Source organism: Palaemon carinicauda, chromosome 7 (assembly GCF_036898095.1).
Source record: "Palaemon carinicauda isolate YSFRI2023 chromosome 7, ASM3689809v2, whole genome shotgun sequence".
Taxonomy (NCBI): domain Eukaryota; kingdom Metazoa; phylum Arthropoda; class Malacostraca; order Decapoda; family Palaemonidae; genus Palaemon; species Palaemon carinicauda.
In genome coordinates, this window is record NC_090731.1 from 134,790,585 (window position 1) to 134,810,584 (window position 20,000).

The 20,000-nt window shown below is 38.8% G+C and overlaps 1 protein-coding gene across 1 annotated transcript in view; it reads right to left on the reverse strand.

Annotated features, from left to right (window-relative positions):
* Positions 1 to 14,097: 14,097 nt before the first annotated feature.
* Positions 14,098 to 20,000, reverse strand: part of ko (Stork-head domain-containing protein knockout) — a 47,168-nt gene continuing 41,265 nt past the window's right edge. The window contains exon 7 of the mRNA XM_068376901.1: positions 14,098 to 18,090. Within this exon, the coding sequence (XP_068233002.1) occupies positions 16,408 to 18,090 (1,683 nt within the window). The 3' untranslated portion in view covers positions 14,098 to 16,407. The remainder of the gene's footprint in view (positions 18,091 to 20,000) is intronic.

Here is a 20,000-nt window from a genome sequence, read left to right on the forward strand (position 1 = left end):
TAAGAGAGACAAAAGAGAGCGTTAGGAATAGAAATGAATGACGAGCAATTATGACGCAGTTCCGACAGGCCCTACTGCTACCTTGGGTCACCTTGGTGACCGTTGAAGTAGCAGCAGTAGGGGAGTCAGCATATAAAGCTTCTTTTGTTGTGAAAGACGGGGGAGGGTGGGATGTGGCATCCTAGCAGTACCAACCAAACTTGGCTGAGTCCCTCATTAGGCCAATGGGAATGCTGAGGAAAATATCCCTTTTGTTTCTTCATTTATGACAGCTACCTCCAAAAGTTAGGGGAAGTTCCATGGCAGATAGGTAGATTTATGTATATGTATATGAATATAAATGTATATATACATATATATATATATATATATATATATATATATATATATATATATATATATATATATATATATATATAACGGATTTTCAGCGAAGCGAAAAATCTATTTTTGGGTGAGATGGCCATGTCGTCCTGATGGAAGTTCCTATAGGGTAGCTTCCTAGGGTATATTACAACTACGGCGATATTCCCAGAGAATTTACCTTAAGGTACCAGAATTCTAACTCCTGGAGCGAATATCCCTCCTAAAAGGGATATCGCGACATATCAGAGGACGTATTCTTGACACGCCACATGGCAATCTGCACCCTGACAGAGATTTTGTCTCGCAGGGGGCAATTGGCAAGAAACGAATTCGGGAAAGAAAAAGGGGGAGCCGCTCCCAAGGCTCCCTATCTCCCGTTTCGTAAGCGTGCCTGGCGCCAATCCTGGCGCCATCTGTATTCCTTGTAGCGTACACGAGGTGCTACAGATACTGTATGTAGGGAGGGGTCCTACAGCCCTTTCTTAGAAAGGCAAGGGCGGGTCCATCAGGACGACATGGCCATCTCACCCAAAAATAGATTTTTCGCTTCGCTCAAAATCCGTTTTTTGGGCTCAAGCCATGTCGTCCTGATGGAAGTATACCAGAGCATTACTGTATCTGTGGATTCTCAGAACGTGCCATACTCCCCGGAGGTAATTTTTCCCGGTCGACTAGACCTAGAGACCTAAGATGTTACCGTTATACATCTTTTCAACTAACTATAAACCATGTTAGAGCTTCCTGCCCCCTACAGGGAAGAGTCCTACTAGACTCCGGAAAAGTCTCGAAGAGTACATATACCTATGTATGAATACCAGGCAAGCTAATATAGTGGTCTCACCCTATATTAAGTAAAGCATAGTTTGTAAAGAACCACTGCGTCAATATGAAATATCGACCAGTTCTCCGCACAAAACTTGTATTGGACAAAGGTTTTATATCCGCATAGGAGGAAAACCAATGCAACATAGCTTGCATAAAGGAACAATTCTTTTAGAATTATCCCAGATAAGGTACATAGAATGAATGCTCAATTATACCAATAAATTGACACAGGTGAAGGAGACGCAAAGTTCTCAAGAACCAGTTTATTGACAGGCAATAAATAGACAGGTTAACCACAATTATATATATATATATATATACATAAGAAGAGGATAACCCAAAACTTTAAGCATAAGTATGATTGTAAACAGAACTTGTTTGTCTGAAAGAAAAAACATTAAATGCCACTTTTAAGATACCGAGGTATCAAAGTCATAAAAGTCTGTATTACAAATCAATGACATTAGCGTTAGAAACGCTCGGCACACATGTCTGCACTTATGCTAGGTTCACCTTTGGAAATGGAACAGTCTACATGGGCACCACAGTGCCCTCACTTAGTTTGTAGTACAGTATGTAACTACAAACTCACCCTGGAATTAATCGTCCCAATTAAAACCACTGTTCCTCGCAGAGTTAAACAGTAGGGTTAACAACGCGACCCACTGCTACCACAGATCTCTTTAGTTCCTCTACCTGCTTCGCATAGTGGCGAAAGAACACTCTGGAAGACTTCCAGCCAGTGTATGAACGGAGATGTTCAAAATCCATACAATTAAAGAAATTTAAGGATGAGGCAACTTTCCTCGGATCGTGACCTGCGGGTGTACTGTCAGGATCCGCTCTGCGAATAAAATATGTGATTTTCGCTCTGAGTTGATTCAGAGATAAATTTGAGCCTGATGTTTCTCCCCTGAATAGTTGACCACCCTTGAAGTCTGAAGTTCTATGAAGATAGACCTTTAGGCATTCTACTGGACATAGAGATGCATCTTCTTTCAGAGGGCAGATTCTCCAGGGACCCCACCTGTTGGTGGGTAACTCATTCTTGGCGAGAAACGTAGGATCCGGAAACAGGTTCAGTTCTCCCCCATCCAGGAACTGAACACGACCTGCCTCTCTCGAGAGGGCTACAATCTCACTAACCCTGGCCCCGGACGCGAGTGCAAATAGGAAAATAACTTTTTGTGTTAAATCCTTTAACGCACTCTTCATTGCTCAACAGAGAAGCGAAATGAAGAACTTTGTCTAAAGACCATGAAATGGGCTTTGGAGGTGCTGAAGGTCTGAGCCTAGCGCAGGCTTTCTGGACTTTATTAAAGATCTCGTTACCTAGGTCGACCTGGAAGGCATATAGAATGGGTCTTGTCAAAGCAGACTTACACGCTGAAATCGTGTTAGCTGCCAATCCTTGACCATGGAGGTGGATGAAGAAAGATAAGCAGAAGTCTGTCGAGATCTCCTGCGGATTCTTCGCCTTGACAAAGGCCACCCATTTTCTCCAAGATGACTCATATTGCCTTCTAGTAGATTTGCACTTATATTCCTCAAGGAAGTCTATGCTGGCTTTCGAAATCCCGAAACGCTTTCTCACCGCTAGGGAGAGAAAATCATGAGCTGCAGGGTCCGGGTTTTCTGTAATGAAGCGCAGACAGTTGACTTCTGGACTCGCTGGGTCAGAACTGGATCTGGTAGCGGTACAAACTTCAGCTGCAGTTCCAATGCCAGGGGGAACCACACGCTGTTCGGCCACTTGTGGGCCACTATTGCCGCTACCCCCTTGAAGGATCTCAGTTTGTTGAGGACCCTCAACAGAAGGTTGTGAGGAGGGAACAGATAAATCTTGGACCATCTTTTCCAGTCGAGGGACATCGCGTCCACTGCTTCCGCTAAGGGGTCCTCGTACGGGGACACGTACAGGGGCAACTTCTTGTTGTCTTTCGTCGCAAAGAGGTCTATCTGCAGTTCTGGGACTTGATTCAGAATGAAGGAGAATGATCCTGCGTCTAAGGACCATTCCGACTCTATCGGTGTGAACCTGGATAGAGCGTCCGTCGTCACATTGCGGACTCCTTGAAGGTGAACTGCCGACAGGTACCACTTCTTTTCCGCCAATCGGAAGATGGCCAACATCACCTGGTTGAGAGGTGGTGACCTCGATCCTTGTCGATTCAAGCATCTCACAACTACCTCGCTGTCCATCACCAACCTTATGTGGATCGAGTGACGCGGGGAGACTCTCTTTAAGGTAAGGAGCACTGCCATAGCTTCTAGAAAGTTTATGTGAAAGGTCTTGAATAGCTTGGACCAAGTCCCCTGGACTTTTTTCCGATGAGAGAGACCTCCCCATCCCTCCTTCGAGGCGTCTGAGTGAATCGTCGCCGACGGGGGAGGTGGCTGAAGAAGAACCGACTTCTTTAGATGTCTGGCTTGGGACCAAGGCCTGAGAAGAGTACTTAGCCGAAGCGGAACTGGTCTTCTCAGATCTCTTCGCGCGTTTGATGCATAACTTCTCCAAACTCCGGTTGCATCCTTTAGCTGTGCTCTTAGCACTGGGTCTGTCACCGATGCAAACTGGAGAGAGCCCAGTACCCTCTCCTGCTCGCGTCTTGATATCCTTTCGGAATCTAGAAGTCCCTTGACAGAACCCGCTATCTCCTTCCTTTTCTTCACCGGGATGGAGAAACGGTGTGACAAAAGGTCCCAGTGGATTCCCAGCCACTGGAACTTTTGAGATGGAGAAAGTCGAGACTTTTTTCTGTTGATCTTGAAACCTAGGTACTCTAGGAACTGGATCACTTGACTGGAAGCTTGCAAGCATTCTGTCTCGGATGCTGCCCATACCAACCAGTCGTCCAGGTAGGCTACTACCTGAATTCCCTTTAGGCGTAATTGTTTGAGAGCTACACTCGCAAGCTTCGTAAAAATCCTTGGGGCTATGTTTAGCCCGAATGGCATGGCTCCGAAGGCGTATAGTCTTCGTTGTAGCCTGAACCCTAGGTAGGGGGAGAGTCGACGGCTGATTGGAATGTGCCAATAGGCGTCTGACAAGTCTATAGAGACGGAATATGCCCTCTTGGGCAGTAAGGTCCTTATGTGTTGCAGTGTTAGCATTTTGAATTTGCAATTCACTATGAACTTGTTGAGTGGCGACAAGTCCAGAATGACTCTGAGCTTTTCCGAGTCTTTCTTGGGAACACAAAACAGCCTCCCTTGGAAATTGATGGGCTTCACCCTTCGGATCACCTTTTTTCTCCAACAGTTCTTGAACGTACTCCTCCAGAACGGGGGTGGAGTGTTGGAAAAACCGAAGGCACGGGGGTGGAGTGCTGTACCAGCTCCAGCCCAGTCCATTCTTGAGTAGGCTGTGGGCCCAGGGATCGAAGGTCCACCGATCCCAAAATTTCAGAAGTCTCCCTCCTACCGGTATCATCTCACTTGGACTGCCGTCCTGAGGTCTTGCCTCCCTGACCACGACCACCCCTGAATCCCCTTCCCCTTGAGGGGCGCCTAGACGAGCCTCTGGCTGCTCCTCTAGGCTTTGCTCGAAAGGAAGTAGACTGCCCTTCGAACGCTGGGGTGAATGCCGTGGACTGTGTCGACACGGCCTGGGGTACCCACTGAAAAGTGGTCGGGGTTTGTGCCACGATCTGGGGCACTGGGGGCAATGGCAATTGCAGTTGCTGTTGCTGTCTAACAGGCTTGGCTGGCCGAGACGGTAGCCTAGTCCTCATAGTCTTCCTCTTTGGTTGAGGACCCTCATCCGGGGAAGACTTTCTTTTGATAGCAAGGCCCCACTTCTGGAGAAGGTTTCTATTCTTTGACCAAGTCGGTAGGGAAAAGGTCTTTTCCCCAAATGTTGGATGAGATTAGTTTCCTTGGCTCGTGCCTCACCGTAGCCGAGGTGAACACGAACTCCCTACAAGCTCTCCTTGCCTTGACGAAGCCATAAAGGTCCTTCGTCACTGTGGCCAGATGAGTCTTGGCCACCACCATGAACATTTCATGGACCTTGGGGTCACTTGCCATCGTCTCGAGAGTAGTCTGAAGAGACATTGAGGTAGCCAGTCTTTCTTTTGTCTCGAACTCTCTTCGCAAAAGAAAGTCAGACAGCTTAGGGAGGTCCTCGCCGAACTGACGTCCGGCAATATCAGCCTCCAACTTTCCAACTGAGAACGTAAGATGGACGTCCTTCCAGTCTTTGTGGTCCATAGTCAGGGCCAGCGACAAGGGTTTACACTCCTCCAGGGAGGGGCAAGGCTTGCCGGCCTCGACTGCTTTTAGTACAGCTGCAAACCCTTTCTGTAAAAAGGGGAAGGCTCTAGCAGGCGAGGAAACAAAGGAAGGGAGCTTCTTGCTCAATGCAGCTACCTTTGAGTTAGAGAAGCCTCTCTCTTTCATCGAGGATGAAAGTAGAGCTTGAGCCTTAGCATGGTCCATCACTATGACCTCCTTCGGCTCTGTCTCCTCCTTTGAAGCTGGTTCCTTCCTCAGCCGGACATAACAGTCCGGATATGATGCCTTGCTGGGCCAGAATTCCACCTCCTCCAGGGGAATTGAGCCCAGCTTATCCGAGATGACGATCTTTCCAGTCGTCATCGGCATGTGCTCAGCATACCTCCATGGGTTAGCATCTGAGCACAAGGGAAGGTCTTTCACATTGAGCTTTTTCTGAAGCCCATGTGATTCTGCAAGGCACTGCATCCGCAGTTCCATTGCAGCCGCCTTCTCCTGATTCTCCTTCTGCATTTGTTGGATCATTCCAACAATAGAAGACAGGGCCTGTCCCAGCTCTACTGGGAGACCGGCCGATGTTGAGGGAATAGGCTCCGGAATCTGAACCGGAGAAGCCGACACCTCGTCGACCTCTTCCTCTACAACGTCTGGGGCTTGAACTTCATCCTGGGCTTCTGCCAGGAGGTCTTCCTCCATACGCTCGTCCACGTCAGACATCCTGTCATCTAACTGGATGTCTTGCATCGCGACCGCGACTTCAGCATCCACCTGGATCTGAACTTGGGGGATCTCCGCTTGAGGCTGGGGAATCACTGCATCAGCTGATGCCTTAGGGAAAAGATACGCCCTCATCTTCTCACTTGGAAGATAAGGGCCAGAGGTGTTCTTTTGGAAGCCCCTTACCCAGGTACGAAGCTTCTCCCTAGCTATATCCCTTGATTCCGCCGTCCTAGGGGAATCAAAGGCCTCAGTAATCAGGTTAGTGCACACACTACATACCTGGGGGTCCCAATACCAGAGATCATCCTTGGAGACAGCGCATGCTGCGTGTCTCCTACAAAACTCATGTCCGCAGAGGTTCTTGCTGCGGACGTTGCAGAAAACACTTCCGCACTTCGGAGGGTCCTTCTGTAAAGAGAAGAAATTTCCATGAGTATCAAGTGAACTATGTATCACTGGATATGCATAGTATAGCATAACAATTCAGAAAGGAAAGACACACACTTGTGTTTCCCTCACAACCCATTGCTGCAGCCTTCCAGATAATAAAATCAAATGGTTAATCTCTTCTAGAGTAACCAATGCAAAGTTTCCAGAGGAAACAGGTGAAGCTCACACCTAAGCAATGATTTTAAAATCCTGGATAGTAGACAGGAAAGAACTCACTTTCCTATCTGTAGGGCAACAGCAAAGGACTGTGCAAGAAAACACAAAAGTGTTAGAACACACAGTGCTGTACCAAAACCCATACTATAGTTTTCTTCTTACTGTATATGTTATACTGAAGAATACTAGTACAGTATAGGAGGATACGTGCTGGCCGGCACCTGCCGGCCGGCACACACCATAACTAGCTTTAAAGTATACTACTTAACAGCTATAAGGCGGCAGAACTCTGGTTCAAATGCATGTGCCGGCCGGTAACAGCCAATGTCGGCCGGCAATGGCTGCCGGCCGGCAACTACACAAGGTAGTACCCAGCTGCCGGCCACACTCTTGGTGACCGGCAGACAAGGGCTGACATTAGCCGGCCGGCAAAGGTACAGGACCGATGCCAGCCGGCAGCAAAGAACCAGAGGACTACACCCGCCCGGCTGCCGGCCTCATAGGCCGGCAGCCGGGTCGGGTACAGCACAAGAAGAAAAATAGGATGGATGCCGGGATAAGAGTGTACACTACCTCCAAGCCCGGCAATCCGAAAGAGTGCATATAAGGAAGGGGAGAATCTAATTCAGGCTTCCTGACCAATGCCGTCTGGCTCTACAGGCAGGCATGGATGAGGGACTAAGGGAGGTCCGGGCAGCACTCAAAATATAAGACCCTTGCCGGCCGGCAGCTCTGCCGGCCGGCAGCTCTGCCGGCCGGCAAGGGGCTGAGTCAATTCCACATCCTAACCTATTCTAGGTCCAGATGTAGAACGACGTACAGTACTGTAATGGCTAGGCCATTACGGAGATAGAGGGGGAAGGGACAAAAGAGGGTCCTACCAACCTTGCTTTAGTGACGGATCACCCGCAGCCAAGAAACTCATCCTAGCCTAAGGGAGATCCAAGGGGGGAGGCCAGCAATACTTGCCAGCTCCCAGAGCACCAAAGCAAGGAAGGTGTTGCTACTCCCAGGGAAAGAAACTTATCCTCCCCCGAGAACAGCAACAAGGACTAGTCTGGTATATCACAAAAGAAGGAATCATATCCACAGAAACCTTCGGTAGTGACCTAAGGAGGCTAAGCCACCTTTGTCTGTGTCAGGCCAGCGAGGGAGACTCTGCCCCAAGCCAGACAAACACAGACTCAGACTAAAAAACTCTGTTGTTCTGTCCCTCTTTGAACCAGACTTACTGGAACAGGAAGGTACAGTAACACCCCAGTATAGTTTTATCGAAAATTAATTCAGAAAAAACCACTTAGGGATAAGCCCAAGGCTTAAACAGAGGGAAAGGGATTGCATACCTTCTCCGAAGAAAAGAAAGCAACCGGGGAGTATGAGAAAGTATACTAAGGCTCCATAAGCAATTTAGCCTAGGCACCAAGAGAATCGATTACCTAAATCACCGAAACTCACTCGTATACTATCTTGGAAATATTCCACACAATCTTAAATGTATAAAACATAGCCTAAAGCTTCAATAAAATTTTAATACACTCGGAAAACCCAAATTCATGCATGAAGTACTAGGACCAAACGACTAGGCTACATGGCCTAGCGTAGGCCAGAATGGCGAATACTTCGCCAAAATAATACTAAGCACGAAAGGAAATCCTATGTAATGCTAAATAGCCAAAATTTATTAAAGCAAAACAACCGGGAATGTCGCTCTGACTAACTAAACTTATACCTAGCGAGCGACAGCGTCCATGACGCCTCCGGTAGGCTACGGCTCTTGTAACAAAGATTAATCCTATTAATCACTCAAAAATTTACCAAGAGCCTACATTTATACATAAAAGACATGGTACTCAACTTATCAGAGGCCGACGAAGACGGAGAAGCCATGAAAAGCAGAATAAATCCAAGATTTGCGAGAAACACAGGAAAAAACACCGAGTTGTTAAGCTACGCAAAAAGGAATACAGATGGCGCCAGGATTGGCGCCAGGCACGCTTACGAAACGGGAGATAGGGAGCCTTGGGAGCGGCTCCACCTTTTTCTTTCCCGAATTCGTTTCTTGCCAATTGCCCCCTGCGAGACGAAATCTCTGTCAGGGTGCAGATTGCCATGTGGCGTGTCAAGAATACGTCCTCTGATATGTCGCGATATCCCTTTTAGGAGGGATATTCGCTCCAGGAGTTAGAATTCTGGTACCTTAAGGTAAATTCTCTGGGAATATCGCCGTAGTTGTAATATACCCTAGGAAGCTACCCTATAGGAACTTCCATCAGGACGACATGGCTTGAGCCCAATATATATATATATATATATATATATATATATATATATATATATATATATATATATATATATACTCTTATATCTTGTATACTTCTCTATACTATTAGTCTGCACCCATTCTTCAAATGCCATCTTTTTTTCTTGCACTTTCATTCCACCACTCATAACCCTTCTCATGCTTCCTCCAACAATCCTCTTACCAAACACATCAGTTGTATTGCCAACCAAATTTTCTTTCCCTAACTTTCACTCCTTCTCTAGATAACCAGTTTCTCTTTCACCTTGACATATACATGCCACTTCCAACCTTTCTTGATATCCACATTTTACCTCTGGTTTTTTTCATCTCTTCCACTATCACTACCTCCCTTTTACATACCCTATTCTATTTCGCCGCTCTGTGGCTACAACCAAAAAAATGATCTGACATACCATTAGCCATATCCCTAAATACGTGCACATCTTTAAATCTTTCAAACATCCTCCTTGTTATCAACACATAATCCATCAATGCCTTTTCAACCACACTTCCAGTTGCCACTCTTACCTATGAATATGTATTTATATCTCTCTCCTTAAAACAAAATAAAAAAACACAATTACTTATCTTGTTCAACACAACATACCCAGCAGTCTTTCACCACTCTCATTTTCACCTGGTATGTCATACTTCCCAATAACCCTTTTTACCTCTCCAGCATTTAAGTTGTTCAACACTACTTCGTTATTTCTTTTATCCAGTCCTTCGGCACATCTAGTTATGTAAGTCCAAACTAATTTTGCTCTTCTTTACTTTCTTTACTTTTTTCACAACCCAACAGAAGCCCAACATTCCCAACACAACTTAACATTTGCCCAAATCAACCTAGATGACACCTCTTTCCATTCCATTACTTTACCTAGCATTTATATATATATATATATATATATATATATATATATATATATATATACATATATATATACATATGTATATATATATATATATATATATATATATATATACATATATATATATATATATATATATATATATATATATATATATATATATATATATATATATATATATATATATATATATATATATATATGTATATACATATATATATGTATATATATATATATATATATATATATATATATATATACTGTATATATATATATATATAATATATATATATATATATATATACATATGTATATATATATATATATATATATATATATATATACATATATATATTACATTTAAACGTGTTTATACATCTCTCTGCCTCGGGATAAGAAACCCAATAGGAAATTAACTTTATGATAATAGCTTCTGGCCGGCCAGGAAATGGAACACGGACTGAGGGGCAAGTCACTTAAACCTCATTTTCATGGGTCTGGTTTGTTTCCTTGGCCAGCCAGAAGCTATTATCATAAAGTTAATTCCCCCTTGGGTCTTTGATCCCGAGGCAGTGAACAGTGGAGTACTCCAAGGGAATGTGTTGTCACCTATGTTGTTTTTCCTTCTCATGGGTTTTGTAATGCGTAGAACAGTTGGAGATGGTGGAGATAGATTAGACTGGATTGGTAATAGGAAATTACTTGACTTAGAATATACTGATGGCGCTGTCCTTAGTAGCAGAACACCATAGGATTTGTAATGTTTGCTTACCAGAATGCATGAAATATCACAGGAAGTTGGGTTCAAGATGAATAGAAGGACATAGATGATGAGAACAGAATATGCAATGGAAGATGAAATATCATTGCAAGGAGAAAGGATTAATGAGGTAGAATCATTTAAATGTTTGGGAACTATGATCTCTAATACAGGGTCTTTAGAACTGCAGTTTAATGAAAGATTAAAAAAGCAAATCAGACAAAGGCTTGGTTAAGTAATATTTGGAAATAAAATCGCCTGAAATTACATATAAAAATCAGGCTACTGAGATCAATTTTAATGCCTGGATATGAGTCGTGGTATGACAATGATACAATATTCAACAGATTTTGTAGATTTGAGAACAAAACCTTCAGAAAATGAAGCGATAAGAGAGATTACTCGAATGTCATATGTGGATGATATCATGGTGAGGGGTAGATGGAAAGAGTTTAGGCATGCTCTTCACACTCCCTAAGAGAGAATAGTTCACAAACTGTTAACTGGGCTCCACAAGGCACTAGAAGAGTTGGAAGACCCAGGCCTACATGGCTGAGGACTATAAAGCGTGAAGTAGATAATGATTTAAGAAGTATTGATTAAAAAGCTCAAGATAGAGGCGACTGGCGAAATCTAACTGAGGCCCTTTGCGTCAATAGGTATAGAAGGAGATGATGATACACACACACATATATATATGTATATATATATATATATATATACATAGATATATATATATATAATTTATATATATATATATATATATATATATATATATATATAAATATATATATATATATATATATATATATATATATATATATATATATATATATATATATATATATATAGATATATATGAGGAACTGAATCACCGAAGCAATTTTCTAATCCCTTACCTGATCAATATTATCATTCTTTTCTGCTTTGCTGACAGTGTTACCACTCTTTTTTTTTTTTTTAGCTGCAGAGCCCTTTTCATTTCTTTTAATCTAAGATTTAGTAGCATTTGATGAGATGTAACCTATAATTCTCAAATCACGGTATCTTCCTAAACCTTGAATTTATTCTTCAGGTACTGCCTATGCCTTTATAATTTACCCATATCACTACAAAATATACATGTCATACCCATAGTGCCAAACTATAGAGATTATTATTTCCCCTCGATTGAGACTCCTGTATCTATACCATCACAATCTCTGTTCTGCTGGGTGATCAAGTACGCGTTAAAATCTTTATCATCCTGCCTGCTTCAGTCATTTATTTCTAGCATATACTGTAGAAATTCAACTGGTTTCAGATAAATGCCACTAAGTTATTTTGTAATACATAAGAACAGTATTTTTCAGAATTGAATATCAGGAAAAGATCAATGAAATGTCCATGACCCAATGAAAATGATATACTCTGTTGCTTAAATGGTACTTTCTTAAAAATTTCTTGCTACTTTAACATCATTCCTCTAAACAAAGTACCTGTAGAAAGAAGGCTCCTGACTATATATAGGAAACCTTTATGCTAATAAAGATACAACACAATGCAGACCATGAATTAATGAGAATTCCAACCAACACATGCAAAGTGAGTTTGAAATTAAGCAACAAAGGGCACCACTTGCTAGTTAACAAAATGAGTTCATTAGGTTATTGCAAGAAAATTATTGACCGATTGCTTTCATTTAGGTCAGGCTGGTGTCAAAATGATATAAATATTTAATGACAAAATAGATATCTGTTGAAAGGAAAAATAAAATACCAATTTACATTTATCATCTTGTCTTATAATGAATTCTATAAAGCACCAAGCATATCATATAAGAAGAAAGTTTCTCTTATACAAATTTAGTTCTTCTGGAAAATAGTTATATACATACTACTATAAGTGATAATTGTAAACCACTAAATTTACAAGTATACCAGGTTCTCTGATAATTAAAAGGATCAATACCACATGAAATTGAAAACTTCCAACATGACATTGAGGTTATATATCTAAGTGTTAAAACTTTACTTACTAAACATTGGCACATATATTTGATGCATTGCTGGAACTTGTGATTATGGGATTATGGATACCTGTTGCAATGTACTTTGCTAACAGCAAATATATATATATATATATATATATATATATATATATATATATATATATATATATATATATATATATATATATATATGTGTGTGTGTGTGTGTGTGTGTGTGTGTGTCTGTATGTATATGCATATAAAGTAGCTTACATTAATACAGTATAAGCTGTTCACAAAGAAGTGTCAATTTGTACTTCAACTGCTATATTTATTTATGTAATTAGGAACGTTATCCTTACACAATGAATATACAAGAATAAAGAATGATTTTTTCCTGGAAAATGTGTCAAGATTATAAAAAATCATATCATACACATATCCCATAGAATAAACTAGCTGCATAGTACCATAAGTTAATGAACAGATTAAGATTGAAATATCTTATACCAATATAATCAATTATTATTGTAAATTAAATATTCTAAATGCTTCCTTTTTTAGTGTACATTGTACATTGTCTATTCCCTTTTCAGGTTACACACAGTAGAAAAAAGCTTAGTATTCCCAATTCTGGATAAATCAACAGTCTGGAAACCATTTGACTTCCTGCATAGAGGTTATCAGCAAGGCCTCAAAGTAGCTGAAAATAAAATGTCACTTTTATCATTTGAAAAATGTAGCAGCTCTGTATTTCGATCAGTTTCCTCCACAGGAAACCATTCTTTCCTTTACAGTATCTAAAATAAACCTTCAGATGAAGGAAAAAAAGGAATAATTTCTTTCATTAAACAGCATAAATATTTGCATTGATAAGGATATTGAAAAAGAACAACTATTGAATGACAAAATTCTTGGCCAGAGTATACAATGTATTGGTTCCGGAATAAATAGGATTTAACTTTTGGCTGGTCATGTAAGTTTAGCCTAACATTCAAAGGTTCAAATCTATAATCATTTCCTTCAAAGGCACTTAAACAGGCTATTCTATATTTTGAAAGAACTTAAACAATTTTGGATAATATTTCTTGGTCATATTGTAGCACTTTGTATAGATACTTTTACATTCACTACAAGATATATGAAAATGCATCTTCCCGTTTTTCATGACCTTTATGAACCTTTTAAAAAGATTAGTGCAAAATAATAATGCAATATCCTTAATACTCCTTTCTTCATATCATTAAGGAAAAAAACAATTTAGCTTTCTGAATTATAATATATTCAGAGATAAATAACTTTTATACAAAGATCGATTTTTACTCTGTTTTCTACACTTAAATCATATATATATATATATATATATATATATATATATATATATATATATATATATATATATATATATATACAGGTATATATATATATGTGTGTGTGTGTGTGAGAGTTTATAATTGAGATGTAAATTTTTTGTATTGAATAAACTTACTTTTCATATTGTCTCATCATATTTCTTACTTGATTTTACCTAAATCAAATGTTAAATTCAAAGCAGCTTTGAATGAGTGACAATAGTCCTAATTTCTGTTTAATATATAAGCTAACTTCAGAACACATAAAGCTGTACATGCTGATCTCATCAATGACCTTACATTTTTCCTCTCTTGTTGCCAACATCTCATTGAAATAATATTGTCTTTCACAGTATATCCAACACGATGTCACAATGTTAGTATAAAAGACATCTAATGAAGAAATAAAATAATTCAGATGTAATATTGTTAAAGTTAACATTTCATTCATCAAAATAAGAACACCAAAATACAAACCCATCACATCTAGCAACAATGAATTCAATGGTCAGTTTACCTATTAATTGTCATACTACAGTTTGCTTTATTTCTTAGTAGCTAAAGTTTTATGTTACTTTATCTGACCAAAATATACCACTAGATTTATTTTCTTTGTTAACCTTGTTAAAACTTCATTATTGGCCAAGTAGTTCTTATCAAGGATGGCGTGAGAAGAAAATTTCTATATCTATATCTCACAATACATAAATATCCATGGAAATTTTTTGTAATTTAAATAAGATATCTCATGAAGAAACTAAATACCGTAAATAAACCAGAAATAACAATGCTTTTCCTTAATGACATCTGCATTCCATTGATATAATTGCTTAGTTAAGCATCTCATTGCATTTCATTCCTATCAATTTCTATGCTAATATCGAAGATCAGAATAAATTACAGATTTTCTGGAATAATAGATAAAAAAAAGCGTTCTTTTCTCTGGGTATTCATTTCAAATTATTATATTTTCTTCATGCTGTATATGTATGTCACCCCTATTCTTATATACTGTATATTTGTTGGTGTTTTATGACTTGTTCATGTTACAACTAAATAACAGAAAACATGTTTAGTACTGGAGAGTGTAAGGTGGTTTGTTCCTCCATGCCTATCCAATTAACCCAATTCTTAATTAGAGTCCTTCCTTGTTTTGATCATGTATTAGTTGGGTGAGGTAAATAGGGCTGATTGATAGAAGCCTACAATTTGCAATGCTTATGTTTGCTATGCTTCGGCTAATGGGTATGATAGGTTAGGGGATGTGGGCTCTGACTCTGGTTATTCAGACTTAATCTTTTGCTGCTCCCAACTTAGGGGACAAAAATATGAATAAAACATACCTGTGATCATTTTGTAAGCATTAAAAACAAGGGAATGTCTTTAACAGAGTTCATAGGGTTTTTTCCCTGATAGATGACTTAAAAATAATGTATTTCTAACTTAAAATAGCTATTTCATTGGTAATTCATAGCTCAATGGCATACATGTATAATTCATAAATGATGTTCAGAGACCTTCAAGGCATAAATGTTCATGGTAGAAATATAATCTTCATTTTTAATTAACAAACAAAAAAAAACTACTGGCAGTAAAAACTATGAGATTAAACCCTGAATAAACCTAAATAACAATGAAATTGCATTCATTAAATGAAAGTAGGCAATGTCTATATTTATCAAAACTTAAAAATTTAGGCAAAAAAACAAAAAAAAAAAGTTACTAACTTTTTATGTTGCTCTTTTACCTACTGCATTCCAAATATACATTTCATGTTTGATGGTGGATCAAGTAACAAAATTTCATATACAAATCAAATAAGAATTATATTTATGAGCCCTGTGGTTTGAAATGTTCTGGATGGAAGTTAATAACCTCTTTCGCTGAAAATGAACCAGGACATAGAAAAATATTTTAATCTCCCCTGAGTGTATCTGAAGAAAGTCATGATGTTCCCAAAGCCTTGTATGCTCATTAACTAGACAGGCTGGTGAGCTGAACGGTACTTCAGGTTAAAGTTGGACGGTGTATTACAGAGCAGGTAAAAAAAAAAAAAAAAAAAAAAAAAAATAGCAGAATCTTTTGCAAAATTTCAGTGATGAGGCACAATACTTTAAATAAACAAATGATAATGGGGAAGAATTCAGCACTGTTTATGTAGAACTATCAATATACGGTAAATGCATAAAAATAACTCATACATAACTAATGTGAAAAGTAACAAATGTAGAAGGCCCAAAGATACACAGAACACTATTACTGTTATCTTAATAGCTTAACATTAAATAAATAACATTTTGACCTTGAACAAACAAAATTAACAAAATATCAAATCTATCCTATGGTAAAACAATCAAAGTAATTAAGTACATCTATTACACTATTGCACTGTAGAGCTTTCACAAAAAACCAAAGTCAGTATTTGTTACGGCTTCTGGCCTTTTAACGTTAATTTTTCGTTTTTCTGCAGCCAAATTAACTTCAACTAAAGTATCTATACTATTATGACTTACACCATGTAAAATCTTTTGAGCAGCTAGGGAACTAAAGTTAAGATTTAACTCAGAAAGGCTGGGATAAGTAGTAATTGAAGCAACTTCAGCATCCGGACTAACTTTTTTGGCATTCACATTGGAATCATCAGGGCTGCTTTTATCCATTGCTTTTGGTAACACTTCATTTTCATCCTCTACGATAATGTTTGGACCCTTAGGTAAACTTGCAACTAATTTCTTTTTAGGTGACCGCTGTGTCTTTACTTTGCTCTTTGATGATTCCTCTTTGCTGACTTGATTTTGTTGTTGTTCCTCTGATTCTGGAACTGTGAGCACCTTTGGTGTTGGTTCAGTTACCTGGTGAGCTTCATCAAGTGTTTGGCTGCATGGTTGCTTATGGCATTTATCTATTTCACGATAACCCAAATTGCGATTATTTACATCATGACTAGATCCTTTGGAAATATCATTCATTCCCTTGCTATCATGTAGCATATTATTCTTCAGTCCTTCTGGGCGATGTGGTGAGGAGGTTATTTTCTTGGAATTATTCATATGTAGAGTTGTCAAATCCAATTGCAGGGATGAGCGACTATATCTTTTATCCTCTTCCTCTTGAGGATAACTTCCTATTGGAACATCTACTACATCTTTCTCATCTATACAGCTATCAGCTATGTCTTTCTTTAGAGGTTTAGGCGATTCATACTTTTTTCTATTTTCACTCTCCTCATAGCACTTTGAAAAGGGTATTTCAATACCTTGTGAAGGCTTATCAACACTGGACAAATTTGGTAGATCTCGAACAGGAGTTTCATCATAATCTATTACTTGCAACTTTTTGTCATCTTTCATTTGTTCCTCTTTTTTATCTTTCTCACTAACCCTATGTCTGCAACAGCTTTCATGAATTCTGTGATGTTTTTCTTTAGTGCCCATCTGCAATTTGTGCTTTTGAATATATGTTAATTCCTTTCCCTTAATACTCTCTTCAATCTTTCTCGGATGAATTTCTCCTTTTCTTTTGGTAAGACCTTCTTCAGATCGTCTACCCTGTTGAGTTGGTGGTTTCTTAGAAATTTTGGTATGTGGCTTCACCCTAAATGCATGATGTTCTGGAGAAGAATGTTGGGAACTTCCTTCAGCAGCTTGTTTTCTGACATTTCTACCATGTTGATGATAAGAACCAAACTCAAACCCTAGCCTATCATCCAACGACTGGCGCTGGCCATCAAAACTGTGTTCACTTCGTGAAATGTGTTTATAAGCTTCTTGTGATAATATATTTTCTTTTAGGAAATAGTGTGATGGTTCTGATTGTAATCTATCCAGAGAACCTTTGCATGACAAGTGGGGATGATGCATCAGCGTTACATAGGGTGGGGTATGAGTCAATGAGTGAGGACTTGAACGAAAAGCTTCTGGATCTAGTGTGTGATGGCTAGAAGCTTGCATTAACGAATTTTCTGGATTGGAGTTCTGAGATGATGGCGGGGTACAAGAAAGAGGTCGGCGCAATCTTCTTGGAAGAGTTGAAGATCTAGGAGCCCAAGAAGGTACTGATGACCACAGAAGGTCACTGGAGTCCTGAAATTAATTTAAACCTTTTATTAACGGATCTTTAAGAAGGATGGTAAAAAAAAGATTAAGGTTTACCCCTATCCTTGAATATTAAGTTGCAGCAACACTTTGTCCTTTTTGATCAGTAACTCCATATCTGGCCACTCAAAGGATATACCACTGATGCTTTTAAGGATTTGAAAGGAAATTAGCATACAATAAAACTTAGGAGCCCCTAGCATATGCTGATAATTTTTTTACATTAACTGTGCACATGTCTATATTGATTCTGAAAAAAAAAAATCTTTCTCAGATAATGCTGTAAACTACAAGGGCTGAGAAACATATTAAACTAAACTGAACCCTCTACAAGTCTTTATTTTCCTTGGCCTGCACAGTCAAAATGGCAGTGTAAAACTAATGCCTAAGTATCAAAAATTGTAAATGATGAATAGTGAATATATATATATATCATAAAAATTTTCAAAGCTGAAAATATTTTACTTCACAAAAAAGTACATAATTAAAAAAATTCAACACTTCTCAATGACAATAGCACTGAATAATTCACTGGATATAACATTAATGCAATCAAGAAACAAAAGGAAAATTTATTTACTTAGGTAAAACATTGGTGGGGTGGGGTAGGTGGATATTTTTCATTAAATATGTGTGAAAAAATAAATCTCATCATTCAGAATGTTTATCTATCTTTTAATATCTTCCATTACATAAATCTTATTGACAAAGCCTGATCATAAATTTCTTATAAGACCATAAACTCAGCCTTAGGAAATTTGTGGCAAGAAGCTGTAACTGAAAGAGACTTTGAGAGCTTTGTGGCTGTGTCTATTGAGAAGGATATTGCCTATTTTGACAGGCCTATGGGCCTGAAGATCAGTGATGATAATGTGGAAGAGTTGACTACTAAGGACCTGCAGCAGCGTGAAAAGGAGGAACATCAGATGAAGATGGATGCACTCTCTTCAAGCACGGATGAGGAGTAGATAGAGGAAAGCCTTATCTCACTCAGAGATTTGTGCAAAATGAATCGAAATTCAAAGTTTAAGTACTACCCCAAAAAAGTGTGTAACAAAGCGTGATACTATTGTCTGGAATGAAGAGACAATATCACACTTCAGGAACATCATTATGAGATGACAAAAGCAAACTTCAATACACATGCGTCTAGTAAAACTTAAACCTGTTAAGCTTCAGTTAGAACTGGGGCTAAATAACCATTCAGTTATTGAAGCAAAATACCACAAGTCTAAGGAAACCCGATCGAGTCTGGATAATATACTGTACATGTCCTGATATTGTTTCGAGTCTAAATTATCAATCCAAGTAATCATATACAAAAAGATGTCAAATTTACAACCGAAGAAAAAAAATGTTTCACTATACTTTATAAGGTCCAATTAAGAAAAAAAAAGCAAAAAAGAGAAACCCAAACTTTCAGATTCCTGAAGTTCTCCTTCCAAACACTAACATCTCCTTCTCTTATTCACAAACGTCCTATAGGCTATCAACTTCTCTCAGAAAGGTAGTGAGAAAATCCCAATAGAGATAAAGGTTAGACAGTAAGACCCCATCTCTCCTAAATTATGCACAGCATGCCTAGAAGAGGTTTTTAAGAATTAGATTGGAAAATTGTTGGAGTCAATATTAATAGGGAATACCTTAACAACTTAATATTTGCAAATAACAAAGTTCATTTTAGTGAATCACGGGAGGAATTGCAAAAGATGATAGAAGATTTGAAGGACTGAAAATGAATATAAGTAAAACTAACATAATGTTCAGTGAAAATGTTGAGAGACAACAAATAAGAGTTATGGATGAACCTCTAGAGATTGTTAATGAATCTATGTACTTAGGACAAACAGTAAGTTTTCCCCAGGACATGAGGCTGAAGTTAAAAAAAAGGATGAGCA